At 46.6% G+C, this 21699-nt stretch overlaps 2 protein-coding genes across 2 annotated transcripts; one reads left to right on the plus strand and one right to left on the minus strand.

Moving 5' to 3' along the window:
- The first annotated feature begins 1898 nt into the window (after positions 1-1898).
- Tgoln2 (trans-golgi network protein 2) lies at positions 1899-10315 on the plus strand. Its single transcript, XM_036180612.1, has 4 exons — positions 1899-1995; positions 2204-3081; positions 4484-4567; positions 6737-10315. The coding sequence occupies exons 1-4, from the start codon at positions 1950-1952 to the stop codon at positions 6740-6742; spliced, it is 1014 nt and encodes a 337-aa protein (XP_036036505.1). The 5' UTR covers positions 1899-1949; the 3' UTR covers positions 6743-10315.
- A 1031-nt stretch (positions 10316-11346) lies between these two features.
- Retsat (retinol saturase) lies at positions 11347-21612 on the minus strand. Its single transcript, XM_036180613.1, has 11 exons — positions 21315-21612; positions 18576-18758; positions 17933-18174; positions 16837-17038; positions 15905-16102; positions 14285-14404; positions 13115-13253; positions 12764-12873; positions 12304-12470; positions 12012-12171; positions 11347-11768 (listed from the first exon to the last, which is right to left on the minus strand). The coding sequence occupies exons 1-11, from the start codon at positions 21481-21483 to the stop codon at positions 11626-11628; spliced, it is 1833 nt and encodes a 610-aa protein (XP_036036506.1). The 5' UTR covers positions 21484-21612; the 3' UTR covers positions 11347-11625.
- Between the last annotated feature and the right edge of the window lie 87 nt (positions 21613-21699).

Consider the following 21699-nt stretch of genomic DNA (forward strand, 5'->3'; position numbering starts at 1 on the left):
ATCCAGCACTCTAACAGATGAAGACACAAGAAATGAATGCAAATAGTAATCCATAGATGAGCAGACAGCAAGAATTTTTAAAGTGAATGTTTTACCTACATGTACATCTGTACACCATATGCATACAATGTCTGTGGAGGCCAAAAGAGGGTGTCAGATCTCCTGAAACTGGAATTACAGACCGTTGTTAGCTATCTTGTGAGTGCTGGGAATGAAATGGAACCTGAGTCCTCTGGAAGAGCAGTTAGTGTTCTTATCTACTGAGCCATCTCTCTAGCCTCTAAAATAAATTTATTTTTCAAGACAGGATTTCTCTGTGTAGCCTTGGCTGTCCTGGAACCACACCAGGCTGGAACTCAGAGATCCCTCTGCCTCAGCCCCCTGAGTGCTAGAATTAAAGACATGACCCATGATGCCAAGCTTCCATAAAACAATTTTTTCCCTAAAAGAATTTTTATGTAATTTTTTTTAACTGAAATGCAAAAGCAAGGTTTATTGAAGCAGTTCAAGCCGTGGCAGGGACCTCGTCAGGCCATCCAACACAGTAGAGGCTGGAGGAGGTGCCCGCCCCTCTGCAAGCTCAGTTTTTAAAGGCAAAAACCACAAGGTTACATCATTTAGGGGTGCTAGTATGGGTACAATTCTGATTGGCTCAAGTTTTAGGGGCTTTCCAGAATTTCTGTGTTATCTCACTATGTAGTTTAAAGTTGTTTGTCGAACTTTATAGACTACCTCCGGCATTGGGACATTCTGTGGTCAATCAATTGCTACCAGAGAGTCCTTCAAACATCCTTTGTACTTAAAAGTATATTTCTTTTAAAATTCTTTGTTGTTTGAAATTATTAAGAATCTATTGCTGCCAAACGGTGGTGGCACACAGCTTTAATCCCAGCACTCAGGAGGCAAAGGCAGAGATCTCTGAGTTTGAGGCCAGACTGGTCTACAGAGTGAGTGAGTACCAGGACAGCCAGGGCTATCTCTGGGGAAAAAAAAAAAAAGAAAATTACTGGGGTGAGGCAGAGTTCTTGTCTAGTGTACAAAGATATGAGTTTGATCCCCAGTACCACATTAATTGGGTTTTTGGATACAAGCCTGTAATCTAGTAGGAAGGCTAAGATCAAGGTCTTCCTCTGGTTGGTTAACAAGAGACCTTATGTTTGGACTAGAGAGATAGATGGCTCAACAGTTAGGGGCATTTGCTGCTCTCCCACAGGACCAGAGTTCAGTTCCCAACACCCATGTAGATGTTTGAAACCGCTTGTAGCTCTAGCTCTGGGGGATCCGACGTTCTCGTCTGGCCAAGGGCACCCGCACACAGGTGGTACACACAAATAAAAACAAATCTTTACTATCGTATGTCTTAAATAAATAAATAGCCTGAGAGGGGCCTGGTGAGACACATGTAATCCCAAGCACTTCGGAGGCAGGAGCTTGAGGCTAGCTAGCCTGTCTATATAGCAATACGTTCTCATACACAAAATTCAGAGAAAAAAAATGCGTGGTAAATTCAGTGGGCCCGAGGTACCATCAAGAAAGGGATTAGGACCAGGGACGAAAATGATGGGAAAGACCCGAACAGATTACATTTTTGTGTGGAGTGAGAAAAGCCCCACCAGCATCGGAGAACCCGCGACCCCACTTCACGAGCCACGAGGGGCGGCGCAGTGCCTGCGGGTCAGAACAGCTTCCAAAGCACGTGGACGAGTAAACAGGAAAGCGACTGCGGGGGTCGTCGGAGAGCTGGGAAAAGGAGGAAGACCGAGCGGACTCGACTTCCGGCACCCTATGGGAATACACAGCCGCCAACTGCCAGTACCCCAGAGCCCCGCCCCCGGGGGCGGGGCCGCGCCGGAAAAGGAACAGCCCGCCGGAAGGGGAGGGGCCACGCGCTCGAAGTCCGGTGCGCCGCTCTCACGTCAGCAGTAGAGGGCGGAAGCGCAGACTACAGGATGCGGTTCCTGGTTGCGTTGCTCCTGCTAAGTGTCGCAGTGGCGAGTAAGAAGCCCCCTGCCCCCCAGCTCATCCCGCTCTCTCCCTTAGGTTCCCCCGTCTTCCCCTTGGCGGGTCGCAACCGGAGCTGGCGTCCTCCGTGCCTGACCCGACTCTGGCCATCGCCACTGAGCTCTTCCAGCTCTGAGACGCCAATTCCCCTTCTCTTCTCCCGGCCCTTTCTTCCGAGGACTTACTGCTTTTTCTGTTTCAGGAGCTGAGTCGCCACCTCCTCCTACGCCACACACCACCCCAAGTCAAGATAATCCTCCGGGTCAGCCTTCTACAAAAAAAGACTCCAGTCAGCCCCCCACGTCCCCGCCTCCTGAGAAAAAAGCGTCTTCTAAGCAGGAAGAGCCTAGCGGGCAGACCGGGCAGAGGCAGCCGTCCGCTAACAGAAGCCCGGAGACGCAGGTGGAGCCGACTGCGGCAGCAGTTTCCAGTTCGGCGGGATCTGGACAGCAGGCCGCTGCAGCCGTTACCCCCGCAAAAGAGCTGGCTGGTTCCAGAAATCAGCCCGAGGTAGCACAAACAACGTCAACTGGGACTGCACAGCTGCCCCCGCCAGCCGACCCCAAACAGGAGGAGCCTGAGCAGAAGCCCGCAAAAGATGATCCAGACAAGTCCACAAAAGCTAATTTGGACAAGCCCATCTCCAAACCCACCTCAGATAAGGAGACTCCCAAGATTGACGAAACCGACCTAGCTGAACAAGGACAGAAACCAACGCTTACTTCCAAAACTGAATCTGGGGAGAGACCGGCAGGGGACTCCGACTTCTCTTTAAAGCCAGAGGTAGGAGACAAGTCTTCAGAGCCTACTGAAAATGTGGAAACCAAGGAGACTGATGAGGGTGATACAGAGCCGGAAGAGGGCTCACCACTTGAAGAAGAGAATGAAAAGGTGTTGGACCCTTCCTCCAGTGAGAACCGAGAGGAGACACTTATGGACTCTATGAATGGGGAGAAGGATGATTCTTATAAGGACAATTCTGGAAACACCAGTGCAGAAAGCAGCCATTTCTTTGCATATCTGGTGACCGCAGCTGTTCTTGTTGCTGTTCTCTATATTGCTTACCACAACAAACGGAAGGTAAGAGGAGACTGGGATTTCCCTAACCCTGAGAGCTTGGAGCATGGGTACCTATCTGTCACTCATCTGCTTGTGAGCTCCAAGGATTTGAAGAGCAACTTCAGTTTTTCCTCAGACCCTGCTAGGCCTTACAAAACTCTAGTTTTGTAAGTCATGTGTTTTCATCATGTGACTTGTTTCCTGTGATTTCTGTTGTTAAGTGCCAAGTTGGACATGAATCATGACCTGACCTAATTGAGATTCTCCTCCCATAACTTGGAACTCAGATCTTTCACAGCCTTTGTGGACCTGAGTTCTTGATATGTAGACCCCTTTCCTTTTTTCCAGGCTTGAGACAGTTTACCATTTCTAGCTTCTATCCCAACTGTCTTCTCTCTGTAGACAGAATATTTCCAGTCACATCGGCTCTAATACCAGTAACATAAAGCCCACGACAGCTCTTCTGCAACCAACAAGAGTTAGAGCAAACCTAGAAAGTGCTTAAATGTCTTTGGGGATAAAGTGGCACCCATGTCCTTTACTGATGAGAAAATGATTGTATTTCCTAATGAGCCATGAAATTTAGAAGATAATTTCAGTAACCTGATTTAATTGGAGAGTTCAATTTGTGATGGCCATTGGGTATATGGCTACAAAGAATGAGGGAAGACCATTAGTAAAAATGCATTCTTCACTCTCCATCCAAATGTTTATAATGAGCGCGGTAAATCAGAGTGAAGTTGTTGAAGGATAAAAACATGTATTTGTAGATAGGAAACAGTCAGTGATTATGAGCTGCTCCCCCCACCCTTAAAGACCTGATCTAGAGCTCTTTGGCAAGGGGACTGACAGACCTTTAATTCTATCCCTGCAATTAAATCATAACAGATTCCCACAGGCTACACCCTCCATCTGTTAATCCCTATTAAATAGTATAAAGGATTTTCTTGTAACCAAGCTCCTTTTTTTGTTTGTTTGTTTGTTTTCTTTTTTTAAAATAACATCTTTATTGACAGATAATTCACATAGTATACAATTTTCCTGTTTGCACAATTTGATGGACTTTAGTTCAGCATCCTCGTAGACCCATGACACCATCACCACTTCCTGTTTTAGAACATCACCAAGCTCCTTTTAAAACCTACAATTTTATTACTTTTGTGGTGCTGGAGGTTGAACTCAGCTTATGTGCATGCTAGGCAAGCATTCTACTCTAGTGCTATATCCCATGCTTGATATAGCATTTGCCTAGTATACACAAGGCTTTATTTGAACTCCAGCACTGAAAAGAGAGAGAGGGAAGAATGTATAGACAAGTTAAATAGGCCTCTTTGTGGATCTAGGTAGTTGCCTCCGATTTCAGGAACCGAAGAACATCATTACAGAGCCAAGGGTTAATTTGTTTTCTTTTTCCTTTCCTCAGATTATTGCTTTTGCCCTAGAAGGAAAGAGATCCAAAGTCACTCGGAGGCCAAAGGCCAGTGACTACCAGCGTTTGAACTTAAAGGTAAGGAAGGAGGAGCCAGGTCTAGGAAACTTGAGTTGGGCCAATTCTGGGGATGCTGCTGTCAATGTCCCCAGCCCTTGGAGACTGCAAATAGGACCATCCATAGACTATATATTTATCTACAAAGTTAGAGCTAGAAGAGGCCTTTCAGTACTTCTCACATTTGACAGATAAACTGATCTGCTCAAAAATGTGATTTTTGTTTGTTTGTCTCTTTTGTTTGTTTTTGTCCTGAGTTTCCACTCAGAGGCAACACCAGCACCTGATAGTAATTCCATATACTTTTAAACACGTTTGCACTGTTTTAGCTCTTGACACATGAACATTGTGATAAACATTGAGCAGTGTGATAAAAAGCCAAATCTGGAGTTGGAGGGATGGCTCAGAGGTTAAGAGCACTGGCTGCTCTTCCAGAGGTCCTGAGTTCAATTCCCAGCAACCACATGGTGGCTCACAACCATCTATAGTGAGATTTGGTGCCCTCCTCTGGCCTGAAGGCAGAACACTTTAAAAAAAAAAAGCCAAATCTGATTCACTAAGTATGGGCTATGTCCTCATTTCTGGGGATCACCAGATGCTTCCAGACTACACTATGGGCAGCAGAGTCCCAGATCACAACTCTCTCAAAGCAGATGAGCCCAGAAGCACATAGACCTCAGGTAACCCCACACGCAGGTCAGCACTACAGGCTTCACCTCCTTATTGTGGCCACTCTGATTGCCAGGGAGAGGAACCTTCCTTCCATCCCTCAGCAGCAGGAGCTGAGGAAGGTTCTCCCCACAAGTAACTTTTAGTCAGTCATATTAGCTGCTACCACAGGCACCTGTTCTGTTAAGCAACAGGAAGGACATTGGCAAAGAAGAGTTGATGACCCAGACGGGAACGTTTCCAAGACTTCCTGCAGGGAACAGTTCACCTGTCCAATCACAGCACCATAGACTAAGTCACTGCTCAGAGATCTGTCATAACTAGGTCAACTTCACAGTTAGGTCTAGCCTGCTACTTTCCTTGATAACTGACTTTTAAGGATTTTTCCTCCTGAATTTTGTTTTAGTTGGAAAGAAAATAATACACATGAAAATTATTCAGAATAATACCAGAGAATATAAATTAGAAGCCCTAATTCTATCTACCTGCCATCATTTGTTTCTTTATTAGCAGGTAGTAATTACACAATTTTACTACATGTTTGTGTGTGTGTGTGGGGGGGTTGGATAATATTTACCACCACCCTGTTATCCTTTCTTGTCCCCCTCTACATTTATAACATTTTTTGGGTTTATTTATTTTGTTTTAGGTGTGTGTTTTGCCTGCGTGTATGTGTATGTACCACAGGTGTGCCTGTTGCCAATGGAAGTCATTGAATCCCCTGGAACTGGAATTAAGGATAGTTGTGAACTATTGTGTGGGTGCTAGGAAACAAACTCCACTCCTTGCAAGAGCAACATGTGCTCTTAACTGCTCAACTGTCTTTCCAGCACACTTAAAAAAATTAATTTATTTATTTATTGGATATGAGTGACCTATCTCCAGGCACACCAGAAGAGGTAATCAGATCCCATTACAGATGGTTTTGAGCCCCCATGTGGTTGCTGGGAATTGAACTCAGGACCTCTGGAAAAATGGCCAGTGCTCTTAACTACCATTTCTCCAACTCCCAGTATACTTTTTTTAAAATGACCCAGTGAGTTTCCTTAGGAGTTGTTCACAGGGGCATGGGCACCTTACCAGTGGGCCCTGCTGAAGGAAGTAACTTTCATTCTCTCCTGTCAATCACTAGCTTTTTTTTTTTTTTTTTTGAGACAATCTTTCACTATATCTCAGGACTCATGATGTAATCTATGCTGGCCTCAAATTCATAATCCTTCTGCCTCAGCCTCCTGAGTGCTGGGATTACAGATATTAGCTACCACATTAGCTAAATGTCTAACTTTTTTCTTTTTTTGAGCTGAGAGGATCGAACCCAGGGCCTTGCGCTTGCTAGGCGAGCACTCTACCACTGAGCTAAATCCCCAACCCCGACTCATGTATTTTTGTTCACTCTGTTTCGTGGTGGTGGATGAGTTTAATTCTGACATTTCACCTAAACCTCAGTTTCAAAATAAGGCAGTAGTATATTTCTCTGAAAAAGATGAACGTTACCAATGGAATGTGTTGCTCTCATTTCAGCTTTGATTATTTTCTTGTCTGCAAGAACCTTGTCCTCCCTGCTGATTTGTTTCCGAATCAAGAGAAATGAAAAGACTGACTTCGTCTGGGGTTTGGTGGCAAGTCTGGGCTGGCAGAGACGGGATTGCTTCAGATTTTGCACCTGCACTTTGGTGACATTGTATTCTGGTGATGTTTTATTTGCTTTTGTGTTCCCTTTATGCTGGTGTGTCCCATCATCCTTTCTTTCTTGGAGTGTGAGGAGGGAACATGTGGAAACATGGCTGTGAACAAAGGAAGACACCACCCTAGGCAGGCCGCATGATGGACCACCCTCCCATAGCCTCTTTATCTTTGCAACTCTAGGAGGAATCTGAAGAGAGGTGCTTCCTAGACAAGGTGTAGAAGGTGGGATGCCTATGGGCAGAGAGGGCTTTGAACACTCATTTTCTACAGAGGCCTCAGCTGCAAACCAGAGTAGTAAGTTTAAAGAGTGTTAAAGTCTGACACATCTGACAGTCTGTATATTTTTCTGAAAGTTTGCACTCTTTGGGTGTACTAGCATAAAAGGGAACTCGGGGTTTCTAAAGTAAAGTCACTGTTCCATGGGCTTTCCGCTTTGTTTTGCTTAATAAGGTGATGATCATTGAACCAGTTTGTTCTTGCATACAGTCACCCCAATAGGAAGGAACTCCTTGGAAAGGGGCAGGTTCATGCATTGTGGAAGGAAATACATAGAAGGGATTTGGTCTGCAAAAAAGAGGGTTTCCACAAACTCCATTCGCCTTTATTGCCTACAGTAGATAGATAGATATTTAGGAACTAACTACACGCTCCACATCTTTTCTTGCTCGGTTTAATGGTCCTCCCATCCAAGATGCCAAGGTAATGAGTAAAATCTTTTCTCTCCTGTGACACCTGGTCATGAAACTGTAAGAAACCAAGCAGGTTCCCTGACGTTACTGAGGATGTCTTGGATTATGCCGTCTGAAGTTTTATTCCAGTCTATACGGTCATGCCTAAAGAAAGAAGAGTCTCAGCTAATCTCAGGGATGTGGAAAGCATGAGGGAAAATACGATGGAGAAGTCAGTCTGAAGAAGAAACAGTCTGGAGTTCTTTCCCTGTGCTGACTGCAGCTTGTGCTTGAAGTAGAAGTTTGTATTCTTAGCAGGTTGCCTTCTGGAAATAAGATCGTTGCTACCATTCTCTCAGCTGCGCACAAGTCTTAACTTTCCAAGCTAAGGAAGCCTTTCTCAGGCTCCTTCAGCTTTCCCTAACATCTCTTCAGCGCCCCCTTCCCGTTTTCTCTTCCTCTTCAGACCTGTTTGTGCACCTCTGCAGGCTTCCCTCCAGCCTGTCTGCACGCCCATACTTATCCTGTTCTCGTTGCTTCCATCGCTTGCCTCCTCCTCCTGACCTTAGACGCCCTTGGTCTGTTTTCCTCCTGTTTTTCAAGGTTACTCAGTTAACAGAGCTCCAAATTCAACAGCTCCTTCTCACCTTATTCTTACACTTGGTGATAGTGGATGCTGGGGTCCATGCATGTTGACAGCTTGGGTGTCTCTGGCCAATTGTCCTTTGCCTTATGGTGGGAAGGGAACAGGGTGCCCAAAGCCAGGTCTCTATTGCTTTTACTATCTCAATAAATCCATCCATTCTTTATCCTCTCTGACTCATCTTTGTCTTCCCAAGCCTACTTCCCAAGAACCCACTTCTGCTATATGCTAAATAACTCAGCAACATTGTCTGGTTTTCATCCAACCAGAATTTCTCACTTGTACCTATGAAGCTCCTCTACCTATTATTATTGAGTTTCTTTAATCATCTGAAAACTCCACACTGCAAACTAATAACATTTTTCTTATCACAGAAGTCCCACCCCACCCACCTTTTTTAAAGAAAGTATCTAAATATACTCTCCATTTTGTTCTCCTGATCTTTTCTCATGCCAGTTTTGGAAACATTGATCTTTCTAGAATGTGTGCCCTGGTCTGAAGCTTCTGTCTGAAGTTGTATTCTAGACTAGATTCCTTGGCTTCATCATTCAAGCCCACACTGCTTCTCTGCCTCTGCCCTCATCATGGCCTCTGTATTCCAGCTTCTCATGGTTGCTCTATGATTAGGCTTTCCCCTTCCTTTCAGCTTACAAACCAGGTCCTTGTGTTTTGAAGGACTTAGCTCCCATGCTTACGTTCCTTCCTAGCTTTTCTCATTCCACAGATAGCTTCTTTTTGTCTCCCTCATCTTGGAACTTCACCATGACTAGTTCTGATGTTGCTATGATCTCCCCAAGAAAACTAAGCCCTGAGAGACAGCCATTGTCATTGTTTTATCTGTCTAGTGTTGTGAAAGCCCCCAGGGACTTCAGGGGTCAGATTTCTTGTTGGAGATGTAACTGAAACCTAGGGTCACACAGCAATACCTGGATACTGGTTCTGTGACCTTATACTTGTTGACTTTGCTTTTGAGGGGCAAGAAGAAAAATTGATTTTCAGGAACCAAGATTGCCAGCAAGTGGACATACACATGAAATATTGCCAGAGTGTACAAAGCCTCCCCCCTGGACTGCGGACAGATGTCTCTTGTGCTGACAGAGTTGCACTGTAAGGAGATGGCTCCCACCTAAGAAAAGTCAGTTTCAGGACTGTTTTTTAAAGGTAGAGTACTTGAAGCATATTTTCCTAGAGTGTGCAGATGGCCCAACTGAGGCATCCACACCAGGGGCTGGGCTGGCATGTAGGAAGCCTCAAGTAGCACTCTGTAGACTATTCTAAGCTTGCTCTCCTGCACAGCTTTTGGCTGAAGGGCAGTTTCTTAAGGGGAACCTGCTTGTCCTAGATGGTAATAGTTTATTTTCCTGCTGTGGATTATAGAAGCCACTTCTGGACCAAACTAAGTGTGTTACTGTGTTGTTCCTTGACATAAACTCTTGCTAGGAAGGTTCATTTTGGCATTGCCATAAGAAACCTGTGAGGAGATGGGCGTGGTGAAGGAAGGCTTTAAACCCAGCACTCAGGAGGCAGAGGCAAGAATCCAGATCTCTGTGAGTTTGAGGCCAGCCTGGTCTAGAATAGCAAGTTCGAGGCAGCCAAAGTTACACAGTGAGAGCCTGTCTCAAAAAACAAAAGAAAGCTGTAAAGAGATGTTGAAGTTTTATCTAGCTACATCAGGATGACTCTCAGTTCATTTAGCTCCCTGCTCAGATGTGACTCTCCTAAGTATTTTAGCTTAGAAACTCTGTAGTTTGAGAAACTCCTCAGCTTGCATAACATAGCAAACTAGCCATGAAGGTGGCCTCCTCACACTGTGATCGGAATTTAATTCAAACTACCATGTTTAGTAAATGAGTGACTGTTGACATTATTTTCCTTGTTTTGTTTACCCATTAGTAGATTGCCACTGTTAGTCATGTTTTGTATTTTCACCTTTTTTGTAACTTAACTATAATGATTTAATTTTATTTTTTTAAAGCTTATTGTGGTATAATAAGTATTTTTCAGTATGTTTTACTGAGCTTCTGTAAATGGCATCTCAGTGTAGTTTCATGTCATTATTGAACAAAAACCAAAATAAACTTCAGATATAAAAGCATTGAAAAATTACATGTATTAATTCTATATTTAAATGAACTAAAATTGGTACCTGTTTAACATAAGTGAAAGATTTTAAACTTTTACCCACTTTCCCATTTATTCATATAGGTTGAGAATCCCCATTCTAAAATCCAAAGCAAGCTTTTTTTAATAACATGAATTCATATGACAGGTAATGGAATGTTCATAAGTTTTCAAAATATTACATAAGATGTCATGCCTGGTCTGTGTATATGAAACAAATGAATTTGAGGTTAGTCCTGGATCCCATTCCCCACGTTATCTCATATATATGCAAATACTACAAAATCTGAAGGAATTCTGATTCCAAGCATTTTGGAAAACAATACAGTTTTTACTATGTGTCCGCAACTACAAATGCCATCTCTAGGCTCTGTGCACATTGGGCTTCCTGTATTTGGACCCAACGTCTCCACTCTTGTCCCCTCCCTACCAGGCTGGCCATTCTCTAGTCAAAATCTCATTTTGTTGGTGCAGTGGTATCTTTTGGTATGTCTTTGATTGGAACGCTCCTTCAGCCTGCTTCTATCGGAGGACAAAGCTTAAGGCTGGGAGTTTCTTGGCTCACTTTGAGAGAGTTGCCACCGAAACCCATGCTAGTCATCCTTTCCATTGATAGGACAGACAGAGCACAACACTAGAGTAGGAGCAAAAACCTCAAGGGCAGGACTAGACCAACCTACTCCAATAGCCAACACCCTTGGGTTCTGGTGCCTGACCCTTGCTTAGAGTTGTGTGGGGAAGGCATGGGAGCATTCTTCATCGTGAGACAATGCAGCCCACACTAGGCCTTAAGTAGAAATGCAAGGTGCAAAGGCGAAGAGCTACTAGTTTTTTAAATATTTTACATTGGATTGGATTTTTGTATACTGCATACAAATTATATATATTTATACAAATTTGAGATTGATTTTGTTAGAAAATGCTGTACATATATTTCTAATCTTGTGCGAGATATTGCACCTACGCAGTTCATTTAACAATGTAATGCAATTTGCTAATCCTTGAATGTTATTATTACCAACTACCAGGATATAAAGAAATGAAAGTTAGTAGTTAGACATTACAGTCAAACTTGTAGTGATATTAGGTCTGTTTACAAGGTCAAGCAGAGATATTTTATGCAGCCCACACTAGGCCTTAAGTAGAAATGCAAGGTGCAAAGGTGAAGAACTTGATTTACAGCAGTTATCAGAAACAAAGTGGTTTGGGTATATGCACAAAAGTGCTGCAGGAGGACGCCATGAGGAAGACGTTGGGGAAGGTGCCATTCCTCTGGCTTATCTCTGAGTGGACTACTTCTTCTTCTTCTTTTGTGCCTGGACCTTTGAGCCAAGAGCCCGCAGATCTGAGTACAAGTTCCGCTTCAGGATGGCGCTGCTGCACAGCAAGGCCCCTTGTAGGGCCCCCATCAGCCCACAGGTGAAGATATCTTGGCCTAGAAGGCAAAAACGGTGACCCATGAAATACCTACCCATATGAGGATAGAGCCAGGGTTCTTGTGTTCGTGCCTCCACATCAAGGCCACCCAAAGAGAGACAGCTTCAGCTAGACCCCAGGACTGTAATCAGCCGAGGCAGCCCAGCTCCTGGTATGGGAGCTGAAGGGGACAATGAGCCCTGAGGATGAGAACAGAAGACTGCCAGGGAAGCCCAGGTCCTAGCAAAGTGAGGCACTGTACCTGTCAGGTAGAGGTTGGGGATGGGGGTTTGAGCTCTTAGGGAAGCCATTGCACGGGGATGCAGACGAGCCAGGTCATGGTCAGCCCCATAGGTAGCACCTCGGGGAGCAGCCAGATAGTACTGGTTGGTCAGTGGGGATCCTCCAGTCACACTCTCCACCTAAGGAGGCAAAAGGGCAGGGCAGAATGAGCAAGGGAACTGTAAGGGCTGCTCCTTCCTTGGGACTCTTGTTACCTCAGGCTTTATTCCTGAACCCAAGAAAAGACCAAGCACTCTGTATGTCAGCCCTACCTTGCCCTCCAGCTGTGGGAACAGTTTCATGACCACGGACATGGAGGCCTCCAGAAAGGCGCTTTTGAGGGTCTCATAGTCAGCACCCCGCTTGCCCTTTGGCTCTTCCTGCCATTCCTCGAACCACTCGAAGGCCATGGGGACCAGCACAGTCATTGTGGACCGGTCTGCAGGGACAAGGCCATGTCACTACAGCCCGGTCCTCCCCCGCCCACACCCAACTCCCCTGGACCACTCAAAGGCCATGGGGACCAGCATAGTCACTATGGACCGGTCTGCAGGGGTAAGGCCATGTCACTGCAGCCTGGTCCTCCCCCGCCCACACCCAACTCCCCTGGACCACTCGAAGGCCATGGGGACCAGCATAGTCACTGTGGACTGGTCTGCAGGGGTAAGGCCATGTCACTGCAGCCTGGTCCTCCCCCGCCCACACCCAACTCCCCTGGACCTAGAGCCCTACCTGGGAATCGGTCCTCCCAGGTTGGGTCCTTGCTTGATGGGAAGGCAATGAAAATGAGGGGAATGTGTTCTGGAGCCTTTTCCTTGGGCATAGAGACATAGCGTTTCATCCTGTGGATGAGGGGGTGTGTGACTGCCAATCTCTAGGCCACCCCCTACCCCACCCCTGCCCAAGGCCATATTCCCCACGGGGTGAAACAGACGCAGCTTTGGTATAAGAAGCCTTTCTAGGGGTACACTGGGGACTGTGCACCTCCTCCTTCAATACATATCGAACTGTATCAAGGGTGGAAGCGGGGTCTTGTGGTTAAGGTCCAGTGCCATCAGTCTTCCCCAACCCCCCACATCTTACGCTTTGTCCATGTCTGTGTCAAAATAAACATAGTAGTTGGTGGACGGAAGCTTCAATTCCTCCTTGGTGCCTCTCAGGCAGATGAAAATTGAGAACATGCTCATGCCGGGCCGTACCATTGCCAGCTGCTTCTTCACATCTGGAGAGAGAGCCCGAGAGGATTGCACTGCAGGAGCTGTGGCCAGACAGCTCCTCCCTGCCAGGACAGCCTCTGGATGTTCCTTTTCTCATCTGCAGCTTGCTACTCAGCTGCCAGCTAGGACAGACAGAGACCTAGCTCTTTTTACAGCTATATCTCCAGGGTCCTGCTCGTCTGTCTCTTCCTGACCATGTCAAACATAGCCTCAGACTCTTTCCACCTCTGCTCTGTGCACCTTTAGACGTAGGTGCTGGCTCCCAGCACAGCTAACTCACAGCACCCCTGGACAAGCAGGCTGTCTCCATCCTCTTCTTTAGATGTTTAGATTTTTCTTTTTTTAATTGCAGGCGTGCATGGATACGTGCACGTCTGCATGTGCAGGGTGAAGTCAGAGGACAACTTGGTGATCTTCTTCCACTCTGAGGACCTAACTCAAATCTCCAGACTTAGCAGCAAGTGCTTTTTTACTCTTGGAACCAGCTCAACGCTCAACGACCCTTGTTTTTTGTTTTTTTTTTGTTTTTTTTTGCTGAGGCAGGGTCTCATGGAGCCAAGGATGACCTTGAATTTCCTATCTCCCTGCCTCCACCTTCAGGGTGCTGGGATTACAGCAAAATCCACCACCGCTGTCTTGCCTGGTTCTGGGGATCAAAACCAGGGCTTGATGCATGCTAGGTAGGCAAGCACTCTACTCAACTGAATTTCATCCCCAGCCCTCTCCCCCTTTAAGTGAGTCCCTTTCTATTGAAGTCCTCAGGCAAAGGAAGGCAAATATACAGGCTTTGGTTTCTCAACCCGAAGTATAGAGTCCAGACATTTGCATCTGACAGAACAGGGCCCTCAGAGCTCTGCCACTGCCTCTGTGAAGGGCCTATTCCCGTGTGGTCCTGGGTTCCCCAAATGTAAATGTTGTGGTGCTGGTAACACAGACCAGAGATAGTCAGTCAGGGAGGTGCCCTAGAAGAGTTATAACCCAGGCTGAGTGATAAGCTCCACAGAGGACATGTCAGTTTGGAAGACCAGCCTCTTACCTGGCAGGCAGCGGACACTCTCTGGCAGTAAGTGCTGGTAGGTGTTGAACAGTCCTGCACTGGAGATGACAACGGGACAGTAGATACTCACCAGCTCCTGTCCCTTCTTCACACTGACACCTGCAGGCACAAGAAGGTGGCTGAGCTTCTGGGAGTTCAAGAAGAAAAAGAGAAGGGCCTATATCCTTCTCCAGACCTCTCAAGTGTTGTGGGATATTTGATCACACTCTGAGCCCCAAGTTTGCATCTGCATTAATTAAATAATCAACCTAGGGTCAGGAGACAGAAAGTAATCATAGAGAGTCATAGGGTATCTGTAAGATGATAAACGCACGGGAAGTAGTAGGAGGGGCTTAGTGTAGCACAGGTTCTTTTGTTTTGGCAGAGCGGAAGAATACTCTCTTGGAGATGCCGGCAAAAAGAGATGGTCGGCTAGCTGCTCCTCTACCTCTCTGAGCTTACCCCAGCCTTCAACCCCCAAGTCTTGTTGATAATTAGAACAATACAGACTTAGTTTAACGCTATATTTGGGCAGCAACATAGCCAGTGCCTGCGGGAACAGAACTCCCGCCCGGCTGCAGCCTGAATAGCTGGGCCACTGCCAGAGAAGAGGGCCAGTAACTGCGGGGCCACGTTTGCTGGCTAAGACAGCAGCAAATTAAAGCGCAGCCTCTGTGCCAATGGAAAAACACTTAAGGGCTGGGGATGTAGCTCAGTGGTATAGCCCTTGTCTAGCATGTGTGAGGCCCTAGGTTCAGTGCACCCCTACCCCCCATAAAACAAATAAACTCCTGGAAAGCCTCAAATACATTTCTCTCAAGGCTATAGTTGTAGCCGTGGCATGGTGACGTATGCCTGTAATGCTAACATTTAGGAGGTAGAAGCAGCACAATCAGGAGTTCTAAGGACAGCTTCAGCTAGCTAGTGAATTTGAGGCTAGCCTGGACCACATGAGACCCTGCCTCAAAACATCAGTTCTGCGTATAGCCACACTGTGCAGATGTCTCCTAGGGCAGACCCTACTTTCTCAGCCCTGGAAGTTCCTAAGCAAAGCAGGCCTGGGCTCAACTGCGCCTGTGCTTGCCTTCTCTAGCTCTGCCCGCCCACCCATATGGACCTGCTTATCTTTAGCCATGTCTCGCCGTCCCAAGAACACTGGTTCTATGGAGTTGTGGGCCCTCCTTCACTGCCGCCAAGTTCTACATCCACAATACTCCCCGGATGACTCAACCTTCATGAAGCACCAGTTTCTGTGATCTGCTGTAGCCTGTGTGTCCAACATCATCTCTGGCTATTCTCATAAAACCTTTATGCCAAACCTGACCTTTTGTAAAAATTGTATTTTTCTTCCTTTATTTTGTGTGGGGGTGAGGTGCTGCAGTCCTCATGTGGAGCTAAGAGGACAACTTGCAGGGTCAGTTCCCTCCTTCCAACATGTAGACTGTAGGAATCAAACTGAGGTCATCAGGACTAGTGGCTGGAACATTATCCACTGAGCTATCTCACCAGCCTAGACTCCAGCCTCTTACCTTGCATGAACATGCTGGCTCATCTATAGGGAGACTCCAAGTCTCTTTCACCCCAGCCCACTGACCCCACAGCTCAGTGCAGCTCTCTTACCACAGGCTCGCCCATCAGAGTCCAGCAGCACACTCTGTACAGTGGCATGGGTGAGGACTGCACCCCCGGCCTGCTGAATCACGGGGATGATATGGAAGGCAATCTCACTGGAACCTCCTCGGGGGTAATATGCCCCTTGTATGTAGTGTTCAACCAGCAGAGCATGCAAGGAAAAGGTAGTGTGGCTGGGGGTTACTCCTACAAAGGAAGAAGGATAGAAAAGGTGAGCAGGCAAGAGTAGTCACTTGGTGCCATGCAGGAAGAAACAGGGCTTCCTGTAAAGGGCCACATGAGTCCATCCCAGGATCCAAATGCTCCCGAAGGCCCAGGGAAGATACTAAGTTTAGTGGGAATATAAATAATACTCCCCGAAAACCACTACTCTGCCAAGACCAGGGAAGTCACTGATGCTGTTGGCTAAAGAGTGTGTGAGTGTGTGACTTGAGCAGTGTGACAGTACATGCCTATGATCTCAACACTCAAAAGCTAAAATGGAAGGATCATTGATTCAAAGCCAGACTCAGGTACGGAGAGTTCCAGACCAGCCTGAACAAAGTCAGAACCTGTCTCAGAAGGGAAAGGGATGTGGGGAAGAAAATGTACTGGGGATGTAGCTCAATTAGCAGGATGCATGCAGGAAGGTCTGATTTGATCTCCAGCACCACATAAACCAGGCATCGTGGCATATACCAATAATCCTAGCACTACTGAGGTGGAGGCAGAAGGATCAGGAATTTAAGGGCGTCCTTGACTACGAAGTAGATAAAAAAGAATTTCTACCAGAGTCCAGCAGGGGTCAGACTTCTCAGCCCTTCTCTTCAAACTCCAGTAGACCTTACTCTGTTCTGGCTTGTCAGCTAGGCAGATGGGAAAGAGAGACCAAAAGCTGGGAGGGCAGCAGCTTAGAAGAGCCTGGGCCAGTAGCTACCCACCGTAAGTGGGGAAGATGTAGCTGAGAACAGCCTGGAGCTCAGGGGAAGCCCCGAGCTGCTGCAGAACCTGGGCCAGGCTCTGGGTAGATGCTCGGCAGAAGGGAGAGAAACGAGTCAGCAGCCCAAACTTGTGGAGGAGCTGAGTCAAGGTCAACGGGAGGAACTTCAGCAGGATGGCGTGGAAGGCACCGCGGTATACCACCTGGGGAAAGACAGGTAAGGGGAATCTTCAACCTCTGTAGCCTAGGCACCACACCGACAGCCAGTACTGATTGTTGGCCCAGCAACACTCACTCGTGTCTGAATTTTTAGACTTAAAAAAATTTAAGCTGGGCAGGCATGGTGGCTCAGGCTTGTGATCTCAACAGTTGAGATGCTAAGGCAGGAGGATTGCCATGAGTTCAAGGGCAACCAGAGCTACACACTGACACTCAAGCCAGGACTGTCTCCCTCACCATAAAACAATAACAGCAAAAAAACTGACCCTAAATTTTTCTCATTCTTCACACTAAAATGAGACTATACTTGCTCTTCCATTTCCTGCCCCCCCAATATGGTTTTTTATATGGAGTTCCATGTATCCCAGTGACCTTGAACTCCAAATCCTCCTGCTTCTGCCTCTTGAGTACTAGGATGACATGCCCAGTTTAAGGGGTGCTTGGAATCTAGTGCAGAGTTTTATACATGTTAACGAGTGTGAGCTGTCTCCAGTCCTCAAATTCTTTTCAAATATCCTGGTCCAGAAGCCAGGTGTGACGCAGAGCATACACCCAGCAGAGGCAGGAGGATCTAAGTTCCAGGCCAGTCAGGGCTACATTGTGAGACTCTGTCTCAAAAATCACAAAACAAAGAGTCTGGTTCTTCTCAGGACTCCCTCAAAGCCTGACTTCCCAGGGGTACCATCTAGCGGCCAGAGTGAGGGTAGCAGCTGAAGAGTCTGGCAGGGCCCAGGCATATATATGCAAGTGTACACTGGATTCAAGACAGACATGCCTGCCTGCCTCCCCAACTCAGTCCCCCCAACCACTTACTTCACCAAAGAAAAAGTCAATCTTGTTGGAAATAAACTGGGGATGCTGATTGTGGTGCATGCTACCTTAACTAGCTCCATGTACTTGTCAATGACAGCTTCTTCCTTGGGGAACTTCTCCTTAAGGCCTCGGATGTATTTTTCCCTCCCACTGTACATGGGAAACTCCTTTCGGCCATCGGGCCCTTCTAGTATCATCAGGTCAAAAGGGGAGGCCATGGGGGCCCAGTCCAGCTGCCCTTCAGTGATCTGGTCCAAGATGAAACGGCCAAGGTTGCCCTCCTGCATTTGTCCAATATAATGGATTCCTGTTGGGAGGTGGAAAGAAAAGGAGGCACAGAGATAAGGGGATCGGGCCCTGGAAATGTGCCCAGTAAGGAAGAGGTCATCACCCTGGAAATGTGCCCAGTAAGGAAGAGGTCATCACCCTGGAAATGTGCCCAGTAAGGAAGAGGTTTCCCTGTGTGGCCAAGTTCATGCCCAGAGAGGGCTGCCCACCCTTTCTATAGGAATGTGCCAGAATATATACCACCCAATGCTTGCCAGGCCAGACAGAAATGGAGATGCCCAGAAAGAAGTTGGGACCTCCAAAACATAGAGGTGCCCCAAAATTACTCTATTGTGTGTGCCCCATATCACTCCATAGTGCCCATTCCCAGCCTTCTAAAGACAGAGCCATGTTCCCAACCCTTTTCCACAAAAGCCTTACCAGTGTCAAATTCAAGGCCATTTTTCCCGAAGGTGTGACAGCAGCCTCCTGCCTTGCTATGCTGCTCCAGTACAAGGACTCTTTTGCCAGCTTTAGCCAGAATCGCAGCTGAGGCCAGCCCCCCAATGCCACTGCCAATCACCACGGCATCCAGCTTCTCTGGTACTCGACTGACTGAGAATGCTGTAGGAGGGAGACAGAGGTGGGCTTCTCCGAGGACAGGAAGGCAGGGGTGTCAGAGAAGCCGGAGGGGGCTTCTCTAGCTGGTACTCTGTAAGAAATCTCTAAGGCAAGCTGGGCATGGTGGTGCACTCCTGAGCCCAGCACTTGGAAGGTGGATTAGGAGTTCAAGGTCATCCTCAGTTATACAGCTGAATTGGAGGTCAGCACAGAATTCTTGATTAAGATGCCTCAAAACACTTTACCAGGGAATACTCAGGACCAGGCAGGCAAAATAAACAGTGATGATCTGGGTCTTAACCCCTACTATGTACGTGGGGATTTTCATACCTTTCAAAGAAAGTAGGATTCAGCTAACTACTGTAGAACAAAACCAGAAAGATGGCACCAGTACAGGCATTGTAATCTAAGTGCAGACATTTCTATGAATGCAAGCAAGGAAAGGGAACGATGGTGTGTGTGTGTGTGTGTGTGTGTGTGTGTGTTGGAGGTTCAGAGAACTGAGTTTCTTTGAATGCCAATGGAGGTAGGGCAGGCGGGGCTGCTCAGAGCTGTTACTCTGAGAAGTCACACAGCACCAGCTACAAAAGGCAGGACACCTAACAGAACCAAACTGGAAAGCATGTCCAACACAAGACTTGTTTTTTGTTGTCTTCTCCTGTTCTCTTCCTTCATTCCCTCCTTTATTTATTTACTTTCCTTGATTTGGGTTTTTTGGAGACAGGGTTTCACTAACTGGCCTGGAACTCCCTATGTAGAGATCCACCAGCCTCTCCTCCCCAGCACTGGGATTACAGGAATGTGCCCCTATGTCCAGCAAAACCTGTTTATTAAAAATCACTGCCCAGTTACAATTCCAAAAAAAAAATAAAAAATAATTTTTTTTTTTTTTTAAAAAGGAGAGAGAAAAAAGTCAGGCTGCAGAGATGGTTCAGCCATTAAAAGCAACTGAATGCTCTTCCAGAGGACTCAGGTTCAAGTCCCAGCACCCACATGGTAGCTCACAACTGTCTGTAACTCTAGTTCAACACCTTCATACCACTGTTCATAAAATAAAATTAAAAAAAAAATTTTTTTTTGGCTTTTTCGAAACAGGGATTCTCTGTGTAGCCTTGGCTGTCCTGGAACTCACTCTGTAGACCAGGCCGGCCTCGAACTCACAGAGATCTGCCTGCCTCTGCCTCCCAAGTGCTGGAACTAAAGATGTGCACTGCCACCACCATGCTAAATTAAATGAAATTTTAAAAATAAAAAATTCCTTTCAGTGAAAAAAAAAAAAATCACTGCCCAAGGCCAGGAATAGGGGCTCTCAGCTTTAGTCCTAGCACTCAGGAGGCAGAGGAAGAAGAATATTAGTGAATTCAAGGCCAGCCTGGTCTATATAGCAAGTTCCAAGACAGCCAGAACTACATAGAGATACACTATCTCAAAAAAAAAAAAAAAAAAAAATTCACTTCTCAAGCCATGGTAGTTTATATCTGTAATCCCACCATCTGTAATCTTGCTGAGGGTAGGAGAATCGCTGTAGGTTTGAGGTATGCTGGGCCTACGTAGCAAGTTCTAAGCTAGCCTGGGATACAAGTATAAGATCTTCACCCCTCCCCAAATCCACAAACAGTAACCATAAAATAACTGGTTGTGGTATGCCTTAGGAAGTAGACACACAAGTATCAGGAGTTCAAGGTCAGTCTTCGATAGTGAGTTGAGGCTACCCTAGGCTAAAATTTACAAGCAAGAGGTCCTTGGAGGTCAAACAAGAGATCCTTGTTTGTTTTCTGAAGGTTTTACATTTGAGGGTTTTGGTTGTTTTGGTGTTTGTAGAGACAGGGTCTCACTGTATAGTCCAGGCTGGAATTAAAATGTTACACCACTTTTCCCAGCTCCAACGTTTCCTTAAAACTTTGAAGGCCAGGCATGTGGATGCATTCTTGTGATCCCAAAAGCTGAAGGGCTGCTCCAAGCTTGACTCGAGGCTTCATAGTGAGTTTGAAGCCAGCTCTGGTGCAAAAGAGAGACCTGTCTCAAAAACACAAAAACCAAAAACCTTGGAGGCAACTCTACACATGTTTTAATGATAGCTGGTTGACTGGACAGTAAGGTTCTTATCCCGAAGCAGTAGTGGAACTCGGAAGTTTTATAGTCAAGTTTCAATCCTATTAACTGAGACTACGACACTTTCCCTGTCAAACCGCTTGCTGGGAAAATTTTCTGTGCTGCTCCCCAATACCCCCGAACTTGCACAGGAGCATAGGAAAAAGTTGATTCTAGAACCAAGTAGGGGAAAGGTGTCTTATTCTGTGTGAGCTGTTAGCCGAACAGATTCCAACCGGACAAGCTGGGACTAGGTTATGCCAACATCTTGGCGTGCCAAGGGTAACTAGTGCCTGCACCCAAACCTTCAGGAGCAAAGAACACTGAGCTGTGGAGCCTCCGTGTGCAAGTGAGTTTTCCCAGTACTTTTTTTTTTTTTTTTTTTTTTTTTTAATGGGGAGACGGAGGTCCGTGCCCTGCATGAGCAAAGGGCCCGAGAGACTGGAACCCACAGTCCCTCCAGCTGACCTTGTTTGAGAACCTTCTTCCTGGCCTCCTTGTCGGTCACCAGGGGCTCAGGTGGTCGCTTGACATCCTTGGCGAAGGGGTTCGGGGATCTTCCGCCGAAGAGACCCACGTAAACTCTGCGGAGGACCGCCAGCAGCAGTACGGCCAGCAGCAGTCCGGCGACCCACATCTTGCTGAGTGGGCTTGGAAGAATGCGTCCTTTCCGTCTGAGCTCGGTTTTTATGGCTGAAGCTCCGCCCCATTAGCTTGTTGGTGGAAGAACACCAAGGACAGCCCAGGAACTTTGACCCATGCCCGCGCAAAACTGATGAAGTTTGTCCATCCTGGTTATTCATATGACGTTTGCGGCGCGGGATTTCCATTGCCTGCTGGGAAATGTAGTTCT

The sequence above is a fragment of the Onychomys torridus genome, chromosome 3 (genome assembly GCF_903995425.1).
Source record: "Onychomys torridus chromosome 3, mOncTor1.1, whole genome shotgun sequence".
Taxonomy (NCBI): Eukaryota; Metazoa; Chordata; class Mammalia; order Rodentia; family Cricetidae; genus Onychomys; species Onychomys torridus.